The following is a 24,288-nucleotide window of genomic DNA, read 5'->3' as shown; positions in this document are numbered from 1 at the left end:
CAGTGAATTTTATCACTCTCTTTTAGTTCTATAAGAGCCAAATGGATTTAAGATCAACAAAATATAAAGAATCTTTCTTAATGGACAAACTGAATGGAGAGAAGGCTTTTTAGGGTGGTAGGAGCTTTTCAGTGGTGAGTTGTATAACAGCAATCCATCCAACACACAGAGAACACAAAACTCTATACTCATTTCTGAAGTGATCAGAGCCATTTTTCATTTTAAGGCGAGTAGCATCTTTTTTTTTCTAAACAACTCTTTTGCCATTTGAAATAGCATGCTGCTTGTAGTTTTGAAGTATTTTTGATAGATGCTTTCCTCTGCTCATTGTCCTTCAATTCCAGGGTAAAATTCTCCACAGAAGTATCCTATAACTCAAAAGTAAAGAAACAGAAGAATCTGTGTCATTTTGTCTTTCTGTGGCCAAGATGAGAAGCCCATTGTCTTTGTTATCTTCTTTAACTTGTCATTAAGCACTCTTGTAAATTAAAGAATTTCACTAAGCACAGCAGTGTTGGCATCACAAAGCTTCTTTGGGGCCATTTGTGCCCACCACTTGCAAAGCCCTACTCAGATCAGAGCATGCCTTACTACTAGCACTGGCTGTCTTAAAACCAACAATCTTTAAAGATGCTTCATTCCTATTATGAAATTTTGGCTTTTGTAAGAGTTGTTTTAAACAAGGCACAAAAACTGTACAAAATACAAGCCACCATGGGGAATGAAAGAAAAAAGCTGTTGGATTTACTAGAAAAGGGACTGCGGATGTTAAGATGTCTACCCTCACCTCCAACTCCCTTTAAGTCTCATTATATGCTTAAGTTTTTCATACCAAATAGCAATTTTCCGTTATTAATTTAGGCTCTAAAAATGTGCATTATCTAGGTGCATACATGAGTAGACAGATGCAAAACAAGTACTCTTGTTTCATTGAACTAACAAGTTTCATCAAATGTGTTGATAAAAGCAACTGTGCTTTAAATTGCAGCATTTGAAGTAAATTTGAAGCAACTTGGTTATTGACTGGAAAGGGGGCACATGTGTACTAGCAGTCAAGGAGGGAAACAAACTCTCTTGTCAACACCTAAACATCATTTTTTGTATGAAAACTGAATAGATCTAGTGATGCAATTACTGATTACTGTACATCTGATGGAAGTGCAACAGAATACATCCTTATGTCCTCAACTCCGGAGTTGGATTAGACTTGTACAGACTTTGAACTTTAAAAAGAAAAAAGCTTAAGCAATGTGTAAATGGCAGTATCAGAGACTGATACTGCTTCAAGCTTCCTGCGTGCATGTCCCATCTGCTTCCCACTTGGATGCTGTGGCAGGACCTAGGTACAGAGCAGGCCAGAAGGGAGCTGCCATTCTCTCCAACCATGCCCCTGAAGCACCAAGAATCAGGACTCGTGAACCTCAGCCTTGCAGTCTGGGTGTCATCTCTGCCCTTCAGTCCTATTTGAGGCTAAGGGATGTTCCTGCAGCACAAGCAACAAAGGCTAGGGGTACCAGAGGAAGATGCAGGAAAGCAAGCATAAGTGTTTCTCACACAGGAGTCTTGCAATTGAACTTTTAATAGAAATGAGCAACCTGCAACCTACAATCCCATCAAAGAATCAGGAAGAGAGATAAAGGAGAAAGAAAAAGGCTGTTCCCCAGATTGCTCTTCCACCCCTTTAGGATCCAGGGGCACAGCTCTGGCGAACAGCATGTTGTTACAAACCGAGACAGATGGTTTGTCAAAGCTGTTATCCCTCAAGAGCAAAGAAATTATGTTGTCCTGAAAACGCTGTCGGTAACAGACAGGGAAAGGTCCAGAAATAGAACAAAACTAATAATATAAAACTAGGTTTGGAAGAAGAAATGAAAGTTGTCTTTTGCAGAGAAAAGGATGTGTTTTTTCTTAACAGATAAAAATCTTTCTTTAGTCCCAATAGTATATGTTACAATAGATAAGCATTGTCCTACTGAAGACTTAACCTGTTAGAAATAAAATACTAATGTTTGTCATGCAGTATTATCAACAGGATAATTTCTGTGATTGAAACTGAAGGTATTTACAAATTCCGGTCTATACCAAATACTGGATAATATGGGATACCGAGCTTTTAGAAAACCTTTAAATTCTAACTACAGCACAACCCTCTCATAAAAGGTTTTTAAAAATTTTAGGTATTAACAATGATCTGAGTCTACCTTTGAAAAAAATGCAGAATTTTCTTCCTAAGACAGTGATTCCTTCAAGATTAATTTAATAGTGAGCTATATCTTTTATTTTTAAGCACATTTCACAATAAAGCTCAAGAAGAAAACCAATTTCCCCAGCAGTATGTTTTCCTAATACTGCTCATTTCTTTCCATCAAAACAAACTGACTCTAGTACCATACCTTTGTCTGCTGAATCCAAGCCAGAAAATAAATGATAACTGCATCTTTTCCATTAAGGAAGGGGATGATACACAAAGAGGAAGATGTTTTGTCCTACAGGTGACAAAATTAAAAAAACAAAACAAAACAAAACAAAACTAACAACTTTATATTTTAAAAATGTCACTTTACTTTTACCGAAATCTTTCAGTCTTCACCTTCCATTAGGAGAAAAAAATAAAGGAGAAAAAATACTGCAATTAAAATAGCAGTGTTGTGATTATTCCATTTTATATTTATTCTTGCACAAAAAGCCAAATAGCCAGAGAAGTTATGGCATCAGCAGCGCCCATTATTTCACAGAAACCACATTCAACTCCAGTGGGAAAAGGAAGTTTCAAAATGCTTCCGTATGTAATAAAACAATTTTCAAAATCTTTTAGTTTTTGTATTTTGAGTCTTCAGAAATGGTGATTTTTTTATTAGGTTTGGTAGCCTCGTCCATCAGTTCCTTCAGCTGCCCAATCTGTTCATCACGGAAGTCATTAAGTTTTTCTTCTGTGAGCTGGAGTCCATATACAGTCTTTTCTCTCAGGTTTTGTTTGTCCTCATCGATTTGTTGCTGTATCAATGCCGCATAGTTCTAATGAGGAAGGAATATGAAGGTTACAAAACTGACAAATGCAGGATTCACGTCAACTTTTTTCAAAAGCATTTTACTGTAATAACATACTCTTACACGATCTCCTACAACGGTCTATTAATCAACACCAAATGACAAAAAATTACACTTTTTATAAGAAAGAAAAGTTATTAAAACATTTCTATATTAAAACATCTACCACCAATTTTATGTAACTAGTTTAAAATGCATATTATATATGTACAGATTAATTTCATTATGTCCTATCGTATACTACTACTGAAAACAAAACACAATTTAATTATAGATCAAATATAACTACTAAAATAGTGTTTTCTATCTAGCAGTATATCAATAGGATTCACTTTGTAAACTGATACATCTGGAAAAGTATTATTCTTGAAATGTATTAGAAAAAGCAATCTATAATTAGACAAATGTCCTGAAGCCTTTTTGCCTAACCACTCTCTGCTTTCCTCAGAACTGATTAGGTCACTTACATCCAGCCCTGGACTGCTCCAAAGGCAGTAGGAATTCAGTAACTATGAGACTTCTGTCATTCTGCCAGTTTTTAGAAGAAATTAATTTAAAAAATCAAAAGTCAGGTGAGAATAAAAAGGAGCTTAAAGATACCTCTGTATTGCATACTCACTCCCCAAAGGAAAAAAAGAAAAAGATAACCCCCCTTTCTGCAGGGTTTTGAATATATGTAAGTTTGTTCAGACTGATTTACAATCCTGTTGTAACAGAAAGCATTTGGACCATGTTTACTTAGATAACAGCACTTATGTCAGTGGACAGGCAACACGGTCAGTGTGTGTTACATCAACACCGGGCTGAGGACCGTTAAAAAAAAATCGAAACTTTTCAAGAGCAGAAACAGAAGTGGCCAAGGGATCACACCAGTAATGTGGGCATAGTTGGAAAATTGCTTTCTCACCACTTCAGAGCAATCTTTGGCCATTACGATTTTTCTAAATTACAACACTCGAGGTTCTGCAAGGACAGCAGTTCTGCAAATTTAATTCAGCTGGTGGTGCTCCCACTGACACCGCTGTGTCCAAGGCCCATCAGCATGGATGCTGTGAGCTTCCCAGCTCCCTCTGCCCAGCACCAGCCCCGCTGCAGCAGCTCTCAAAGAAGTTGTAGTGAGTGAATTCGTCAGAAGCCTCATGGCGTGTGTACTTACAGAAGTCAGCAAACCTACTCAGATGTTTAAAAGTTAAGTACACATTTAACCACTGGGTTGGAAGGGAGCCTAAGCGTCCATTTTTCTTAAGAAGAACTTAAAAACAAGCTCAAAAATTAAGAAACTAATTTCAAAAGTTAATTTTTAATTGGAAAAAATACAGGCTTCTATCCTACTTCAGTAAGGTATCCTTTAAAGTACCTTTAAAGTTTCAAGCACAACTCTGAATAAAGTATAAGAAGCTGAACTAAAAAAAAACATTTTCTGAATACTAAGAATAAGGACTGTTACATGGCAACACCCTTTTTTAAAGAAAGGATTACATATCAGGAGTATTCAAAAGCACAGCATTATAGCAATGAGAAATAAGCATTATTTGAATTCCCAATCTTCAACTAAGAGAAAACTCATTACTGCATACTGAATTGTTAATCCAATTACCAGCAGAGTAACTGAAGCCACTACTTCAACTGTCTGTCTAATAATTCCAGAGAAGTGGGCGAGAAGGAAGAATGATATTTGTGAGCATGTGATAAATTTCAAAATGACACCATTTACTAACATAAATACACTACATTGTTAATGAACCATGTCAAGCCTCACTCAAGTCAGCAGGATCTTATCACTCCTGCTGCAAAATATAATTCATGGCTATTTAAAGAAAATAGACAGCTAAAACAAACCAGGGCAAACAAAAATACATTTTTATTAATAGGGACTCTGAACTAATGTGATTCTTTGAGGTTCTTCCCAACATCACCTCTCCTGCTTTTACATTAAATATGCATTCAGGAACAGTAACACTGCAGTTAATCCCCACAGTAAACCTACACTTCAGAGGTATTACCTCATAGTAGAGTTGGTGTAGGGTTTAGAAGGAACTAAAGAGTTTTTTTTCCAGATGATTGAACAATAAAGTAGTAAGAACAAGATAAAAAATTATAATGGCTTAAGTCTTCAACTTTGTGATTTACAGAATTTCTTATCAAGGCAGATGGACAAATGTGATCTGTGAAGCTATCTGCAGACCAGAAACACACCAGTGGTGACACATCAACTATTCCAGCTCATTCTGTCTTCACATTTCTGCACAGAACAATCCAGTCAGTACTGACTCTGGACTCCAAAAAAAAAGAAAAGAGAAAACAAACCACACTCTCATTATACCAAACAACAACATTCACAGCATATAATAAACTATAATGAAAGCAAGCAATGTGAAGCTCTTCACATCTCATCAACAGATCTGATTAAATGTAGAAACCCTGAGAACCCCTCCATGTGATGTCCTGTGCAGGTTCCACAGCAAGAGAAAAGTCCTTCCCACTGCTAATGAACAACACCCAGGAGCAGCCTGGGGCTACTGCTACAGGCATGGGCTATAGCACCCAGAAATAACTGAAGCCCATTTAAAGAGTGGTTATAATTTTACAAACTTTGTTGACAAGATCATTTTTTACAAAAATAGCAAACTAATTACTGGCAAAGAGTCTGTAATTTATTTTTTTTTCATCTAACATCAAAGCATCACACTTCACAGAGCACCAGTGTTAAAGAATCCAGATCTTGAAAGTGGTAGTCCTCAACAAAGCTGCAACGCCCACTCTCACAGATGTTCTGCATCCAGATACAGAGCAATGGACTATACCTCCCCCATTCCCTGATGCCAGGTGTTCCACCTCTCAGCACTCCAACGTGCTCCCATCCAACTGTCACCGCTGGCTCTTTTCCCCTATTCGTTTTCTAGCTGAACAAATGTTTTGTATGTGCCAGAAAATCTCAATAGTTGCAGTTTCACATCAATTTGCAATGTGAACAGAAATTTAAAATTGGACCCTGGAAACATGCTGGGTTTTGGTTGGCTCATGACAGAAAATGGAACTTTCTCACCTCACTTTACCAAAAGTCAGTGAAGCACCAAAGAAAATATCTTTCAGCCTTTGTGAAAGTGTTGAAAAAAAGATCAGCTATATGGCATATCTCATTTTCTCTCTCTGTGTTTCCAGATAAGGAACGAACAAAGCCTGGAACATTTAACTCTTTAACACTTTACTGCTACCTCAGAAATTCATATTGTTATTATGTGATCAGCGATTTGTGGAAAGCCACTACATGATTTGACGATACACGGTAATTTAAGATTTGGGGTCTATACAGAAAATGTGCCACTTTGCTAACCGCACATGAACTTCATATGCTGAACTCCAAAGTTCTGTAATAGGTTTAAAAGCATAATGAAAAAAAAGTGGGGGGATGCTAACATTTTTACTTCCAGTAATATAACTGGCCACAAAATATGATGACCACAGTCCCTCTCAGGTAATAAGGAGCAGCATGTTCATGTATGGTCTAGTTTTCACTGGAACTTAATAGTTAGAGAACTTTAGTATTTTCCAGTGTCATCTTCCCTACCAGCAGAACTGCAACAAACACTTGCTTAGCTTTTCCAAACAAGGAAAATTATTTCCCTTCTGTCTTTCACTTTATGTTACATATAACTGCATCTTCCAAATGTAACACCTTTGTCAATCACGACACAAGTCCTGGGCAGATTTTTCAAGGGCATCATATTCCCATTATGGTTCACACTGTGCTCACAAAACCAGAGACAGGAGACACAAAATGGAACACAAGTAAACCTGCACTCTCACAGAGCGAGGCTCAGCATACACAAGGATGGCAGAGGGACACAGGCGCTCTCCTCCTTTGCACAGAGGGTCAAATACGGTAGGTCAGTCAGGGACAACTTCTGCATCTTAGGGGTTTTTTAGGTTGCTTGGTTGTCTCTTTGTAAGTAGCTCTCACTGCAGTGATCCTCTGCGTGCACCAGGTGTAGACTTTCTGAGCACCCACATGAAAAAAAACCAAACAACAAAGCCCCTGCCATCTGAATGGTAAAAGTCTTTGCCCCTTGTATATGACTGCCACCAGAAACCCAGAAGATCAGAATCAAGTTCAAGTTAAGACAACTTTTCCTGACCATTTACCATCAAAAGATGGCTGATTTATCCAGTACTAAATCCCAGCATGCTGGCCATCCATGTCACAGACACACTCTCCATCATAAAGGAGGTCCAAGGTAACAGTGTGAGGTGTAGACTGGCCATGTCCCTGCACTGCCATCAGTATGTGCAACCACAGACATACCCCAAAATTCGCCGTATCACCAATGCAGAGAGGCAGATCCCTCACCTGGATGGTCTCCTTAGAGATGCTGGTTCTGCCACAGACCACAATGGCATCTACAGCATGCAAGCTGAATCCAACCATTAGGCTCTCTCAAAATCCTATGACGTGACAAAATACTTGAACCTCTAAGTGATTTATAAAAAAAAAAAAAAGGTAAAGTATTTGCTGTAATCAACAACCACAGGGGTTTTTGTTTAAATTCACTAACTGAAGTGAATACACATTATGTCTCTGCTGTCTGATTCATAAGCACTCATGGAATGCACAAATTCATTAAAAGAACAAGAGGATGAGCAACATTTGAGGTTTTAAAATACCTTACATTACAGAAAGGGCATTGGCCTTGTTGTTTTCAAAGGATTAAATAAAAAAATATAAGCAAAAATCACACAACCAAAAGTCCCACTCCCTGACTGCCAGATATACAGACTCTTACCTAGGCCAGTCCACATTGATGGATGTTTATCTCATATGCAAATAAAAAATGCAGATAGACACTTATGATTTAATCATAAGATTAAATGAGTTAAGAGCCCATTTTGGCCATTTTCACTGAAAAAAACAGTAATCATAATTTCTTTGCATCCCCCTCAACATGTACAATTTTACATTTTAGAAAACCACTCCAAAAATCTCTGTAAGATTGATTTAGATAGAAAAAGTCAGAACAGATATGTCTGTTCACAGCAACTACCTGTACAATTCACTTTCTTGCCAGATTTTCTTTTAAAAAAAAGGTCTAAAATTTTTATCTCCCCCCTTGGGCATCTGAAGTATAAAGCTGAAGAATTCACACATTCCAGAACAACTATATCCACTTGCAGCCATAGCACTGATAAACAACAGTACTGGGGCCAGATCAGAAAATGCTGCTCTGAGGCATGTCAAACAATCAGGGCAAAGTCAGGCACTAGAAAAATGCTATCAGATTATTTGAAATTTATTTTTCTCGGGGTGACATAAAAAAAAAAAATTAGCATGGCCTGACAGGCCACCCTCATTGCTCCCTGGAGGTTAACTTCCCATTGCAGTATTTCAAATTCTTCTGCTGCTACTCAGAGCAAAATCAAACACACGCTGCCAGGATGGCAGCATGAAGAAACAGCTGTAAATGAACAGCACAGCAAGCTGCAACCTGTCCTTATTACTGTGCAGGGATATTTTGAATTAATTATTTTATATTCATTCAGACAGAATTCTGCAAGCTATTTATTATATGTTTCACTGGAAAACTGTTTTGATGTTAAACTAATTGAGCATCAGCAAAAGATAAAATATTACAGAAGTAATTTTTAAATGGGAGCTATGCCCCATGAAATTCCAGAGCTTCTTCATACATTTTATCTGAAGCTGTAAGTATAGTTAGAAGTGCAATAAAAGAAACCAGGAAAATTCTACCACACAAGCTGAGCTTAATACGCCACTACAGTGAATATTTTCATACACTCAAGTACCTATTAAGCCATAGCAACCTACATTTCACGCTATAAGACCACTTAAAATAGCCCATAAACATTTTAAAAATTGCATAAAATACAATTACTGCCAAATAAATTAACTGGTGTGAATAAACAGCTATGTATCCTCTAACAGGAACAATGTACTATCAATTTCAAAATTGAAATTTCAACACACTTTTAGTTTTGTAAAGAACACAGCATGGTCACTTAAAAAAAAGTGAATGTACTATAAAGAATACTAAGTAAGCTTTCCCCTGCTTCTGAAGATATCTATCAAATGGTATCTGAATGATACCAGGTAGTGACATATGGCAGCATTATCACAGTTTCTTTTTTGGAAAATTAAAATAGCAATTGCTGGGAAAAGGGCAATAAAAGGAAGATGGGAATTTCATTCTGAGGTATCCAGCACAGCAGAGGATCTGTGGGGAATAAAGATGTCCAGCTCCTACTGCACATCTTGACAGAAGGTGAAAAAACAGCTTTCTCTTCTAGCATTTAAATGACCTCAGAATCCATCATATGTGTAACAGCAGACCAGGCAGATACAAGGAAAAATAGGGACAAGTTTGTTTATCATAGAAACAAATGTTTTTCCTCATGTTTTGTTCTAGCATCTCCTTCATCAACAATATCACCACACATATTCCATCAACAACATCTTGAATATCTATTAAGAGTGGCAGAGCTGTGCAAAGTAACACAAAGCGTTCTAGTTTCAAAACCAAAAAGGTCTTCCCAGCACAGATGTGTTAAAGAAAGTCATGGAACATCCCTTCAGCAGGGTAGTTTGGGTAAGGTAGCCATGGCTGCCAAATTAGAGACCTGAGATGGTGCTGCAGCTCACAAAAGCTGCAACAACAGAGGTAAGCGAGCAAATGCTCTTCATATCCTGTGTTCACCACTGCTTATCCTGAGGTATTGCTTAGTTTCAGTCCTCCTGAGATCCACACACAAGCCTTTGTTGTTCAAATTAAACATACTGTAAACACAAGCTCTTTGGCCTGAGTGAAGCACCGGGGTGGCTAATGGACAGATACCAGTGGCTATGCTATAGGCTACAGACGTAATTAGCTGTCCTGCTGAATGATTTACCTACATCTCATGAGAGCAATCTGGTTTTAGATGCTGCTGTTCTGAGATTTGTTTACCACCTTCTGACAGTTCTTAGATGTAAAGAATAAGATGCCTTAAACAAGGTATAAAATCTGTCATTTCTGTTACATTTCAAACTTCAGCCACCCTTGATACTGTCCATTAATAACAGAAGGGTTCTGTTAAGCAGAAGTTAGGATACAACATATTAAATGTCTGTTTTATTTGTATACATTTTATTCACAAGCCAAAACAGTTAAAAATCAGACTGAGTAGCTCTTAAGTCATAAGAGCAGTCATAAGAAGTCTAAGAAGAAACTTAAAACACCTATAAATAAGAACCAGAAAGGGTATCAGAAAGATATGCTGAAACATTACTCATGCTTACTTTAAAAAAGCACTCTTCTCACAAATTAAAGGAAAGCACATTTTCATATAAAATTTTGGGAATTTCAGACTATATGAAAAATAATTTTTTTTAATATTTCTTTCCTAATCTAGCAATAGTGAAAATTGCATACCTGCCAATATGACTTTCCTGTGCACTGCTACTTTTTCAGCAGGGCAGTTGAGGAATCCCCAAAGGGAAAAAAAATCCCAAAATAGCACTAAATCAGAGTTGGTAACTCACAGCCATTGTCCCTGCCCCTCTGCTGAGGCAGCCACTACAGTGGTACTCTAGAAAAGGAAGGAAAAACAGGGACAGCAGAGCAGCACACAGAGTTCATTTAAGCAAATGCAGAGCAAGAAGGTACAAAAATGACACTGTTTGCCAGCTGCCAAACTGGGTCCTCAAGAATCCTTTAAGATTATTAGTATGGAGAACCCATTTCACTACAGGATACATCTCCAAACTGCAACGAAACACAATGTAGGTGAAATAAATTCCTCTCTTTTCTAAAAAATATATACAACTGTAATTAATAAGGAGTTCTAAAAATGTTGTGTGAAGAGCAGCTTGGATAAGCTCTTTTGTATTTCAGTCCATTATTAGATGGAAAGGCCATCTTTGCAGAGGCCACTTCAAGCCATGGGAATATTCTTGCACTTGCAATCGGACTGCCTACGTCTAAATGTCATGTGTCTAAGTGCAGCTAGAGATGTAGGATGTCTTTGTGCTGAGCACTGGAGAGAGAACTTTGGTCTTAAACATGATGTGATGACTGGATACACTGTCCTCCAGAGATGTGCGTCTCATCACTGCAAAAGCAACTACGTGTCTCTCTCTGTGTCCCTGACTGTAGATGACTGTCTTCAATAACTTCCTTGCTTATGGTAAAAGGAAAGTGTTCATTAGTTATTTTGTTTTGTGCTTTTTTAATTACACAAGGCAACAAAAATACCATTTCTCCTTGAGCGAATCTACAATCTCTCCCTGGGAGTTTTATCTTTTCCTAACGCTGCTAAAATCAGACTCAGCAACATCCTGAAGTGAAACACATGATGAAAACAAAAATTGTAGTTTTCCTCTTTATCCTTAGAAATAAGTATGCATTACGTATATTTTAATTTCTGGGGATGAGAGACCACGTCACCATTTCTAACAATGCACAGAGGTAAAATAGATTTATCCAAATAACGTCACTGGATCATAAAGAATGGGAACAACCAGAAAACTTCAGTTTACTAAAAGTTAATCTGAAAGGAAAACAGGAGAACTTTAACAATATCATGTTTTCCCAGGATATTCAGGGAGGATGCTAGGGTATGTGATTATCAACCAAATTTCAGGGAACAGATCACACTAACACAATGATGCACACAGAACTGTTACCATAAGGGGTTTGGGGGTTTTTTTTGGTTGCTTGCTCGTTCGCAGTTTGGGAGGAGAGAATGAAAAATTGTTAAGCTAAAACGGAGCCAGGGAATATAATTATGTAATACTTAGTAACCAGCATGGAGAATTATTATTTGATCAGGAAGGTATAAAATGGACTGCTTTTTTTTGAACACAGTTAACTAATATTGTTAAACTGGAAGAAATGACATTTATTTAGAGGAATGTGAAAAAAGCTCAAGAACTAACTCAGCTTTGTTTATAGCTTAAATAACATGGTATTTTAATGTTCTTTTTTAATGTAAGGCTTATGAGATCATAATTTGAGGTGGAAGTGGGAAGTTTATGGCCTGACCATCAAGGTAAACATATATAAATGTTATTAAGTCCAAAATGGAACACAATACCATTAGAGTACATCAGAGGCTACTGTCATTTGTTGAAAAACAAGCTGTGATTATTTCTTTCTTTCTGGATGCACAATACTTACACCAGTATTGTACATCAGGGCCAAAATATAGGTCACTAAAAGCTTTTTGCTTCATCTGGTAACAGCCATAGTCTTTAAGATTCTTTCCACTTAGGTTAATAAGCTTCATCTCAGGCCTTAAATAAAAAGCTTGAGTTTATTCTAGGGCATAATAAAGGAAAAAAATTGCAACATACTTGAGAGAAAAACAACATTTAAACAAAAATAAAATGGTCAATTAAGTTCTGAAAAGAGAGATCAGTGTGAAATGTAGGTGCAGCACAAGAAAGGAGGACGATATGGGAGGCAGAATGAAAGCAATGGCCACCCAAGGGGGTTCCAATGGCTCAACAAGATCTCGTCATGGTTCTCTATCCTTGGACAGGTTGTATCATTCAAAGTGTGAGCTCCATTGAAATAAAAAGACTTATTTTATGAAAGAATTAAAAAAATATTCTTCTCCGAAGTACATATCAGTATTTGAAAGCCTTTTAAATTGCTACTGAAGACAAAAGGACTTGGAAGAGAAGTATATTAAAAACCCCATTAGACTATACTTAAGAATAAAAGGTGGAAAATTATTCAGACTGGACCTTCATCTGTAAAAATTATGATAAAATTACACTGTTGCTAATACCAAAGTGTAAGACTGCTGTGTCTGAACAAATAACCTACAAACCAGAAAAGTTAAATTTCAAGAACATTGTTTCATATTTTCATACAAATCCTAACAATCCTGAGCAATTTGAAAGATGGTAATTTCTTGACTCAGTTTCTATTTTGCTTTGACATTTTATGCTGTGCGTGGCAGTTCTTTGGCTAATAAAAAAAGCTATTCTGTGCACTTTGGTCTACAACTGATGTTTTGTCTGGCAAATATTATGCTATAATCTCACAAAATATTCAAGGATTTACCACATACTGCTAATTTAAAGCAGGGCAAAGGAAAAGACTGGAAGTGATGATATCAGTTTGTTTTTAGGAACTTAACTTCCACAATGCATCAGTTATACTGCAATATGTCTATTTAAATATTAAGCTAGGAAATCTTGGCAAAGTGTTTCACTGCAGATAATTCCCAGACAAATATCAATGCTAAGTACAGGCATTTTACCTTAAAAAACCCTAAAGACTGTTTTAGCAACATAATCAGACAATTATAATTAAAGCTCACAATGCAAACATCTCTTACAGACTCCTGTATCAATTCTTTAAATAGAGAACAAGTATCTTAAATATGCAGTTATTTCTTTCAGAATTATTACTTCCAGATTGTCAAGGAAGACAATGATTTCATATCTAGATATTCACAAAAGGAAAATAAAGCCTGTTTCCAAGACAACCACATTAGTTTCCAGACCGCTAGATACTAAGAACATTCAAATGATTATATATCCCAGATGATGACACTTGAAAGACTTCCACGCATGTTCTTCTACTCAATTTATACCTAATGAAGCATTTCAAGTGTACATATATACCCAAGAGAGACTCGGTATTCTTATTTTTCCATTACTCATATTTCTAGATGCTCAATAGAGCCAAAACCTTAAACTAATAAAGTAACAAAGAAAAACTCAAGTATAAACAAAAAATTAATCCACTAATAGGCATCTTGTATTGATTTCCATGACACCACAAATAACCTTTCTGCTGAGGGTGCACAGAATTTTTTACTTTAATGAGCCTGTAGAAGAAATATGTGCTTGAATGAATTAAGTAAAAAGTCATGTGCAATATTTAATAAATGCACCAGAAGGTCATTAGTGTAAAAGTCAGATCCATCTCTTAGGATAAACAGACAAAAGCTTCTCCATTTTTAAATGAACAAACTCTACATTACCTGTTCCAATACAATACATGGAATTTGGCAACAGAAAACACTGAGTCAAAGGCTCATTTTCTTGGCCAGTATTACCATGATCCTTCCAGTAATAGGGGAGAGATACAAGCCCTACATGAGTGCTTCTAGAGGCATTTAAAAGAGACAAACAAGGAGTCATTGAAGTTTATCTACCTGCTTCTTCAACAAGGCACAAACATTTTGAGGTGAGCTCTTTATAGAGTACTATGTAGGAGACTGGCCATCAATAAAAGAAAGCCTACACACTGGTGGACTTGAGATTAAAAAGTAAAAAAATATTGCCACTGTGAAACACAGGTGAGTTCTTATAAGGGTGTTACCTACCTGAGTATGACATGCAGTCCAGAACTTTTGAAAACACTACTCTGTAGAAATAACTCAGTGTATTTGGTCATAATCATTTGATTACCATTCAGTCCTTCTTGCTTTTAAATAGCAGCAGTAGGACATCCCTATGAAACGAAATGCATACTGATATAACTGACATTTTCCTTAAGACAACTAACAACATACTGGTTTATATTTGTAAACTCACTTTATGGAAAGAGGGCTTTTTACTGCAATTAACATCTACTTCACAGTACTTAATAAAAGGCAAAAAAGATTAACTCGCTCATTTTTACTGACATCAGAGCCATCAAATCTGAAACTCCCCAAAACTTCTGTAATCATCTGCAAGTCACTATTTATTCCTTTATCCAATGGTTCTGACATTTAAGAGGATTTTTATAGCATCTGTCACAATACAGCAAGTGAGAGCTGGGGCTGTCACAGAAGACTGGAGGGATTAAGCACAAAAGGAAAATGGAAAATTCAGTCACCTGCTGAATAACTTTCAAAATTCAATGAAGTACTGTAGAGACAGCTAATCTGAAAGCACTTCTGAAAAATTCCATTAAATATTCTGTACTGTTCTTGGGGAGATCATATACGTATCAAATTCAAGCCTGAACGCATTCTACTGTAATCTCTATACAACAGATACTTGAAAATTAACTCACCTAAATCTTGCTCTATTCCTTCTTTTTTGTTTCTCCCATTGTTGGAGGTTTTCCAGTTATTAAAGGGGGTTTGCTTTTAATTAGCAAATGGTGGGGAAAACAGGGCAGGGGAGAAATACAGGTATGGAAATCAAATAAGTCGAAGAGCTTAGAGCTTCATGTACTTCACTTTGAAATGAATACTCAGTTAACAAAACCCTAAGATTTCACAGCAAAAATTCAGATTGTCTACTTATTCCTAAAAATTCTCACCCACCTAGAACCTCTCCTTTTTCCCTGTGCAAACATAGGCTGTCTGGTCTCAAGCAAAAAAATACACGTTGAATTGGAATAGAAGTTAATTTACTTCAATATTTTAAAGGAAAAGAATGCAAAAACACCAGAGCCAGGAAAATACCAGGGCAACCTTCCAGAAATGCAGATGCATCACGTTCAGATTGGTCAAGCCAATTTAGCTCTGTGGTCTGGCTGCCAGCAGGTGCTTCCACAGCCAAGTGCCGTGGTCTTCGCTTAGAGCTAAACCATTAACATTTGTAGTAGAAGCACCCTGCCTGTAGAGAAGGTATCACGAATGGGAAGTGTCACATACTAGTTCTACTTGTGTGTCAAAAACTCCCAAGACAAACTACCTCTACTCTAAGTGGTATCATTTAATCATTTTGGTATGGTACATCCACATCTGCTCAGCTGCTCTCTCCACACTAATATAACGATACTTTTATCATTAGCGTCAATGTCAAACCACTGCACTGTCTGCTTATATTGCACTAAGAAACAAGTTCTTTTTCTACTGTATATGAGAAGAGTTTTCAAATTGACTATATAATAAGTTCTAGAAAAACCTCTGCTTGCCATCTACTGATGATGTGAATAAATAAGGTTTCTACCAGTCAAGAGAATACTAAAACTATTCAGGAGGTTTCATTTGTGTTTCAAAATTTTTTAAAACTAAAGAATTATCTCAACTTACATTTGGATGGCTTTAAAATTACTCTGGACTTACTTAAAGCAATGCAATACTATATGAACAATAAAAACTTGAATTATTTTTGAGTTGTTTATACATCTTAATGGATTTTGCTTGCTAGCCAATTAAAATATGGAAAAGAAAGTATTGTGTAAATCTGCCCACAAGTAGGGCAAAACCTCATGAATCATACTGATTGGTAAATTATGGGGTCTTTGTGACCAGGGGTTTATTTTCGTCTTGAAAGGGGGATGAATGTTAGAAAGCTTTGCTGTTCTGCACAGTGTTTCACATGCCTTTGGAAAGAAGTAATTTGTGAAGTCACCAGGCCAGAGGAGAGCTTAGGCCAGCCCAACTAAATCTGTTCACTGATGTAGCGGAAACTTCTCCCGCTCACCTGTATCATGAAGATGCAGCACGTGAGCACACCATGCAGATGCTGCAGGTCATTGCTCTGAGCACTGGCCCTGCACAGGAAGGCAACAGATTGTGAGGGTTCCTCTACCATCTCAGTATGTGCATCATTTGTATCACAGAAAAGATGAGAAGTTCTTTACACCAAAACCCACTTGTGGGTTGCTTGCTGAACTGTCCCTATGGGTTGGACATTGAAAGCATCTGCACAGGCTGGTCCCAGGGCCATGGCCAGGCACTACTTTGGTGCCCCGAGCATGCTGGGCTTCCCAGAGGATCTCTGATCTGCGGGCACATGCACTACAGTAAATTCAACCAATATGTCCACTGGCTGCTATAGTGCAAGACTAGTCTTTACTACTGACTAGAAAACCAGAACAAAATGAAACTTACCTTCTTATGTCAAAACATAACAATTTAACATGAATTTTTAATTTCTTGAAGGATGAAAACAAGACCATACACCAATGGTGAGAACTGATGGGATCATTTGTATTCCACTGTATTTATTTATGAGAAAAATACAACAGATCTCCTCATCTTCACTGAACTCTGCCATATTCACTATAGCAGTGATTTTACAAATAACAGCTTTGCAAAACACCTTCCTTTGCAGAACCCAGCTTGGTAATGCTTTATTTCATGAGGTGGGTGGAGAATTTCCTTGGGAAAGTTCTGCCACAACTTCTGTCAAAATTATCATACCTATTTGAAATATTTTTTGGAACCTATCTTCCTTCAACAATGCAGCCTACAATCTATCTTATCACAAAGGAAAATAAACAAAAAAAAGTCCCACTATACAGGAAAAAGGAAACCTTTGGCAAGTAACTTGGCAAGATGTCAGTGACAGACGCATTACTGTAGCGAAAGCTTTAATCAACAAATGGGATATGCTAAATAGTACAAGGGGTCATGAGAACTTCATCTGACACAACAGAATTGAATATCTGAAGGTGAAAAAAAGAAAGACTAAATCAAATAAAACAAATTCAAAGTGTTCATTCACACCGCAATTAAATCCACTGCACACTGCTGCATGCTTTCTGCTAGACTACTAAATAAATTCAAGTGAAACTGTTAGAAATCAATCTAGCTGTTACATCCTAAAATTTTAATGCCATGAAAGACTGGAACTAAGTCTTTTGGATACCATGGAACTGATTTCAAAAGAAAAATCCACACAAACTCATACGTTTCATTTATTCCCACTTGTTACTGTGCATTAAAAGTGTGTATTTGTGCAAATAAGTACACAAATGATCCATTAAAAACAATACAATAAAAATTAATAATGATGTCGACAGCATTCACATCACACTGGTTTCCAAGCTCTTGCTAATTGCTGTAAAAGTTTTTCCATCCCAGTTACGTTCCACACTGTCTAGAACATTAATCCTCATTTCAACCACATATGCAATTAATACGGTTGACTTCTGCCTCAACATAAAAACAGATAAACCAAGCTAAAGTGTACTAAATATATTGTTGAAACATAAACACACCACCAACATCACACCTACACAGTTAGATTTATATATAAACTTAACAAATTATTAGGCAAAACCCAATACAGTATGGTTTTCAATTTTTTGAGACACAGTACTTTTGGATTGAAAACAAGTGATTAGATGTACTGCCTTAAGACACCAACCTGTGTCAGTGATGATGTACTTTCAGAGTGCTGAGTTAGCACTTGTACTTCAGTACCACTTAGCTGTGAATGATGATTTAGGTTACAACTGACTTTCAGAATGTAATTAGTTTTGCTTGAACGTGAGAAACTTCGGGAATCTTCTCAGCTAATGTGAAAATTTTACTTTAAGTCAAATCTTTTCTCCACATTCTCTAACACAAAACAGCAAAAATCAAAAGGGTTTGTGACCAGATGAGGCCACAAACAACTGATCTAAAATCGTCCTGCTCTGAGTAGGGGACTTGAGAGGCCCTTTCCAGTCACAGTCTTCCAGGCCATCTCTGCTTTATTACTTTACTCATTAAAAAGCAAAAATTAGTTCACACTACATTTTAATGACTATTCCCAAGTTAAAAACGTTTAAAATACAAATATCAGGTTCTTGATAAGACTTGACACTATGTTTTGAGGATTACCAGATTTAAGATTTTTCAAATGTTCCACTACTGAATATATCGTATTATATTAAAGAGTCTTCCCTCCAAAGCAATTGTTTAAAAATAATTAAACCAACTACAAAGTTCACTAAGACAGACAAGTTCACATCCTTCTAAGATTAGTAGTAGAATATTGTCACCATCCAATAATCAGCTGATTTATTTATATTGTATTGGAACCCAAGCTTTTACAGAACACGTGTATGAGCTGGTTTCTATGCTATTCTTTCACAACAAACACAAAACTTCATTGTCAGCTATTTCTCAGAAAAGAAAGAGACTGTATTTATAATTTTCCTCACTAAATCAAAGTCACTGAATCTTTACTCATACCATATGCAAGTGAAAAGAAGAACAAAACCTCCTCTCCACTTGAAACACAATACACATTATGCAACAGTACCCCAAAAAATATCTGATCAAAACTGACAAGCAATACATCTTAATGGTTCACCAAATTAGGCTCATCAACAACAAAGCACAAATTAGAAATACTCTTAATACACAAACTGGCATTAAGCCACAGAAAAACAAAGTATATTTTCTGCCTGCTTGTCCTTGAGGTATTGTATAAAATGATAGTAGCTCTAGTTTTTCCAGGGAACTCTGGAGTTCCTCTACATCCATCATCACCCAAGCAAGTTTAACCAGGCTTCTTCATGCTTTTCTTCACCCACACAACACGCTCTCAGAGACACCACACACAACAAACTTCCTAATGTCAGTCTCATCTGCTGTGGCCCACGAGAGTTTAAACTTGGCCCACGGCATTTCAGAAGTGGGTCAGTAAAAGGGGATGAGAAAGTGTGTTTATCTTATCAATGCAAAGCATGAGTATGATCAACAGCTGAACTATGTTTTTAAGAGGACACTGAAAGGGCTAATAGCAGTAAATGTTCTCTTTGAACTGAATCAGAAATGTTAGTATTCAAATTTCCAGACCTATGATACAGAGTAACAAGACACATCTGACAATCCCTCCTATTTAGAAAGACAACAAGGGTGGGGTTTTTAATTTTATTTTCCTTCCAGGAATGTGTTTTCCACCTGCTCAGAGCAGAACATTCACAGTTGCTGCTGTAAAGTCATGGTGCCCATCTCTAACATGCAATTTCATTAAGGCCTAGAGAGTCTTCCCTTATTTTACCAGACACAACCAACAGAACAGCACTAGAGAGCTTGTTTCTTAGAAGAGCTCAATCTCCACACAGGTTCCAGAGATGATGACTCTTGATCTGGAGAAAGTTCAACAAATCTAACGGTTGATGAGAATCTGATAACGCATGTGAGAAAGAAGCCAGAACAAAAGCAGCACTTGCACTTGACAGCAGAGGAGTCAGAGCTCTGTCTGCAGTAACGACTTAAAGCAGTGTCAGGGAACCTTTTGAGAAGGTACCACATCTCAGTCACCCACCCTGGGAACTTGGTGCCATGGTCCCTGGCACAGGCTTTGATCAAGGATAACCATCTTTCTGCGAAACAACTTGCAGGTTCTGCCGGTGAGCTGGCACAGATCAGGGACTGCTCCCAGCAGGCAGTTTGGATGTGGCCACCCTGCTTTGGAGCATAAGAATGTAACAATACGGAAATGGGTTGTGCCGCTGCCAGTTGCAAAGGAGCCCCAGGCACATCCGATTCAGCAAGCTCTGCAAGAGGTGTATTCCCAAGCCAAATCCTCATTTCATACACTACTTGCTTTTGGCTTAGTATCTCCTCTGTGATGTGTAGTTTTTGTATTGGGGTAATTTTTTCCAAAACCTTATCACACAGTCTATGAAGACTCCAGGTGGCACAGTACACCATTTGAAAGGGGTGGGATTTATCAATATGTTGTCAAGCAGAATTAATACAAAGGTTTGCTTCAATGCAAACAGATAAATGGTTAAGTTCTTCAACTGCAAAATTCAGACTCCTTTCTCTTAACCAAATACTCTTGACACATGAATGATTTTACCTACATACTTCAGTAAAAAAGCTGAAAAGAAATTGGACTTCACCTACAGCTGCTGTCCCCTGAGAATGCTGTCCAGCACACTTGCAATTTCAGAAGAACCCACTGAAATCACCATCTCATTTTATCTTGCTTTGCTGCAGGGTCATTAAACACTCAGCGAAGTAGATGGTGCCAAACCCCTGAAATACACCATACGTGTATGCTGCACACCTCTAGATACATGAATACAGAAAAAAACAATTTCAGTGGGTTGGAAGTAGTTAACATCTAGAAAATTAAGCTTGTGAAACACCTGTTAACACTGGATAGTCAATACTAATCAATGATACAGAAAATGTCCTTAAGAGAAGCTAGTTTGTTGTAATGCCAAATGATGACAGAAACACTCCTTCCTGAAAATGATGCAAATAAAATAAAGTTTAGAATACAAAATTTCCTAGGAAGAGCTGATGAAATCCAAACTACAGAACCCAAATACAATTTAAAGAAGGACTCTCCCAGGAAACATGCAGGAATGCACAGACACTGGCACAGATGGCTTTTTTCACAATTAATCCTCCAGGGCTTAAATGGCATCCCCAGATTTTCACAGGTTTCCCACCAGCCACAGGAAACTAGTCTGCGTTATTTTTAAAGTTGAGAAGGTGGAATATATATGTTTGTGTGTGTATAGATAGATGGATATATCTATACACATACAGATATAGATATATAGATATATAGATATAGATATATAGAGATATATATATATATAGCAGATCTTCTATCACCAGGAACATAAAACTAAACCTTTCAGAACAACACACACAAGTGGTTGTGTGTGAAAAATCAACAACTCACTAGTCGTATCAGGAATATTACTGGCACACTGGATTCATACAGACGAAAGGTGTCGGGGCTGAAAAGGTGACATCCATCACCTCAGTCCAGGGTCTGCTGGTCTAACCATTTACCAATTATCAAAATAGTCTTCTACTGTAGATGTCTACAGAGGCCAAGACAGGCCAAGACACGACATCAGATGCTAAAAAGATGCCCGTTTAAAGTTTGGAGATAGCCCCAGGACATCTAACCACTGGATAATGTCTTTTCAAAATTTAGAAAAAACAAACAACAGAATATCCTTACCAAGATTCCCTTGTCTATTCTCACTGCACAGCTTCTTAGCTCCTTCTAGCACTTACAACTAGGACATCTGTTTTTCACTATGTGTAAAAGTTTTATAAGGACTTGACCTATTGCAAGTCATTGAGACTTCAGCTTCTCAGTCTTTCTCATTACACCTTTTCAGCAATTCCAATATAGACACTTTTCCACCTTCCACTGAGAAGCTCCCTGAGTCCTAAAAGATTTCTGGGTCATGCTCTATTCAACTGAAATACTGCTCTACACAAAACTTTGAAGAACAAAGGCACTTTACCTCACATACTAGCATTTTTGCAGCCCTGAGGTTTAATGCATCAGCAGGAAACAAACTTTTAAACAGCTCCATTATAAAATATAAATATTTAATAGTTTATAGCATAGATTGTTCTTGTTGAGGAAAACAAAGACAATCCCAGGCAAACTGCCATCAATGTTTCTAAAAACAAAGGTGTACCACAACTATTTTCCTCTATCTGGTCAAGTCTGGGAAATTAGTCTGCTACTGAGGAGTGGCATCTGCTGGCCAACAGGCAATCCACAAAAATCAGATTCACGGATACAATTAAAAAGGAAAAAAAAAAAAAAGCCAAATCAGAGTTCATATTATTCACCGAACAACTTTCCATCCTGACTGATAGGATGATGTTTTTCTCAACAATGTAACTCTTTTCAATTATGCTGATGCTACTGGATTGCCCATGAACCAGAATGACATCGCTAGTGCTGCCTATAAGATTTCTTTTCACTAGTCAATCAGCAACAAAAGTGAAGGAAAAAATACATGTTTGTTATTTAATTAAAACCATTCACATCATGGGCCTCTTAAATAAATCCTTACTATGACTCACTGTAATGGGTGCTAAATAGCTCGCTAGGGTACTTCACTGCGAACAATCAACTGAGTTTAAAAATTCAAGAGGCCCAGAAAACAACTGAATATCATGATTTGCTGTATGCCTTAAAATTAATTCTAAGCATTAAATGAAATTTACACTACTGTAAATGAAGTAAATACACAGAACACATCACTGAACATGAACCAAAACATCCTTAATTTTAGAGCAACCTGCTTGTACTACAGCCTAAAGCTGACCTACACTTTCCATTAGGTGTTATTCCTGGAACTGTGGCAATCCATAACTTTTTGGCTTAAAATATCATAGTGGATGACTAACACATGCCATTCTGAAAGGGACAGAAAAAACAGAGACTCAGTTTAAATGTTTTACCCATGACCAAGAACAAGAGCAGGAATAAATAATATTTTATACTATATTTACACTTACTCTACCATGCTATATCAAGATACTTTGCAACAGCATCTAAAATGTGGCATTACTAACAATATAGTTTTTCATTTGGTGAAAAAAAAAAAAAGGCATATTGGGCTATTACTATACACTTCCAAAAATATAATCGCTTTAAAACTCAATAGATCCATTATGAAAAAAAAAATACAATTTTAAAAAAGAGAGGTTTGTATTTACATACCGAGACTCCATCTGCTCTGGGTGTACTCTCCAGGGGGCAATTGCGGCTGATGAGAATTTTGTAATGACTCCCCTCAGCTGTCAGGATAGTCAGATGAAATCAGAGCTACTGTGCTAATGATTTCCCTTCTTCATACCATAGTAGCAACCAAAGGTGTGCTTTAATGTCATGTATGTCATAATATATGACATCTGACATCAGATCTGCACCTAAAGGGAACATTTGGTTATCCAACTACCATTATCCAGTATTGATTAAAACACCAACAATCATTCAATTGCTAGATTTTCAGAAATTAAAAGAGTCTGCTGTTAGTAAACACAAGTCATGCTCATAGAAAGACTCAGCCCTGGTGTTCTCATCTCTCCACTGAGGACCTGGTCACAGCACTTCCCAAGTCCCTCTCAGCCCCACAACATTAGAAGCCTACAGGTGGAAACCAAGGAGCTGCAGTACATGCAGTGTGGAGTCCAAGCCATAGCCTAGGAACAAAGGGTATTTCCTTGGGCCAAGAACACTTTTTGGAAAATTTACATCGCTGACCTAGATTAAAAGATAAGAACTTGGAAAGAAAGACTGCTATGGAGTAAAATAAAGAACAAAATACTATAAAGTATGTTAGAACTATATATCTATTAAGAAGTACAGGAAGAAGAAAGTTTTTAAGGTGACAATGTGCCAGGAAAAAAAAGCCTGAAGAGGAGCAAATGAAGCAAAACTATCATGTTGGACTGTTTAACCACAAGATTATGAGAAAAACACTTTGAAGGACTCCAAAAACTTTCCAACTGCAGGAAAAAGGGAAGTTTTACCATGCCAACATCTGTTGAAAAATGCAGATTCACAGAATCACAGAATTGTTAGGGTTGTAAGGGACCTCTGGAGTTCAACTCATCCATTGCCCCTGCCAAGGCAGGGTCAGCTAGAGCAGGTTACACAGGAATGAGTCCAGGTGGGTTTCGAATGTCTCCTGAAAGGGAAACTCCACAACCTTCACATACCAGCAGTCTATAAAGTTCCTAGAGTGTGATGATAATATTTTTTAATTATTTAAATACGTGAAGGCTACTGCATGGTATGTATCTTGGGCTGGTTCTCCATCGCAGGTCTGACTCATCTACAAA

At 37.2% G+C, this 24,288-nt stretch overlaps 1 protein-coding gene across 1 annotated transcript in view; it reads right to left on the bottom strand.

Moving 5' to 3' along the window:
• Positions 1 to 2,225: 2,225 nt before the first annotated feature.
• Positions 2,226 to 24,288, bottom strand: part of SDHAF3 (succinate dehydrogenase complex assembly factor 3) — a 31,934-nt gene continuing 9,871 nt past the window's right edge. The window contains exon 2 of the mRNA XM_017817742.1: positions 2,226 to 3,015. Within this exon, the coding sequence (XP_017673231.1) occupies positions 2,812 to 3,015 (204 nt within the window). The 3' untranslated portion in view covers positions 2,226 to 2,811. The remainder of the gene's footprint in view (positions 3,016 to 24,288) is intronic.

This window comes from Lepidothrix coronata, unplaced genomic scaffold (assembly GCF_001604755.1).
Source record: "Lepidothrix coronata isolate B3197 unplaced genomic scaffold, Lepidothrix_coronata-1.0 Scaffold62, whole genome shotgun sequence".
NCBI classification, from domain to species: Eukaryota; Metazoa; Chordata; class Aves; order Passeriformes; family Pipridae; genus Lepidothrix; species Lepidothrix coronata.
This window is presented reverse-complemented; position numbering and strand designations above follow the sequence as displayed.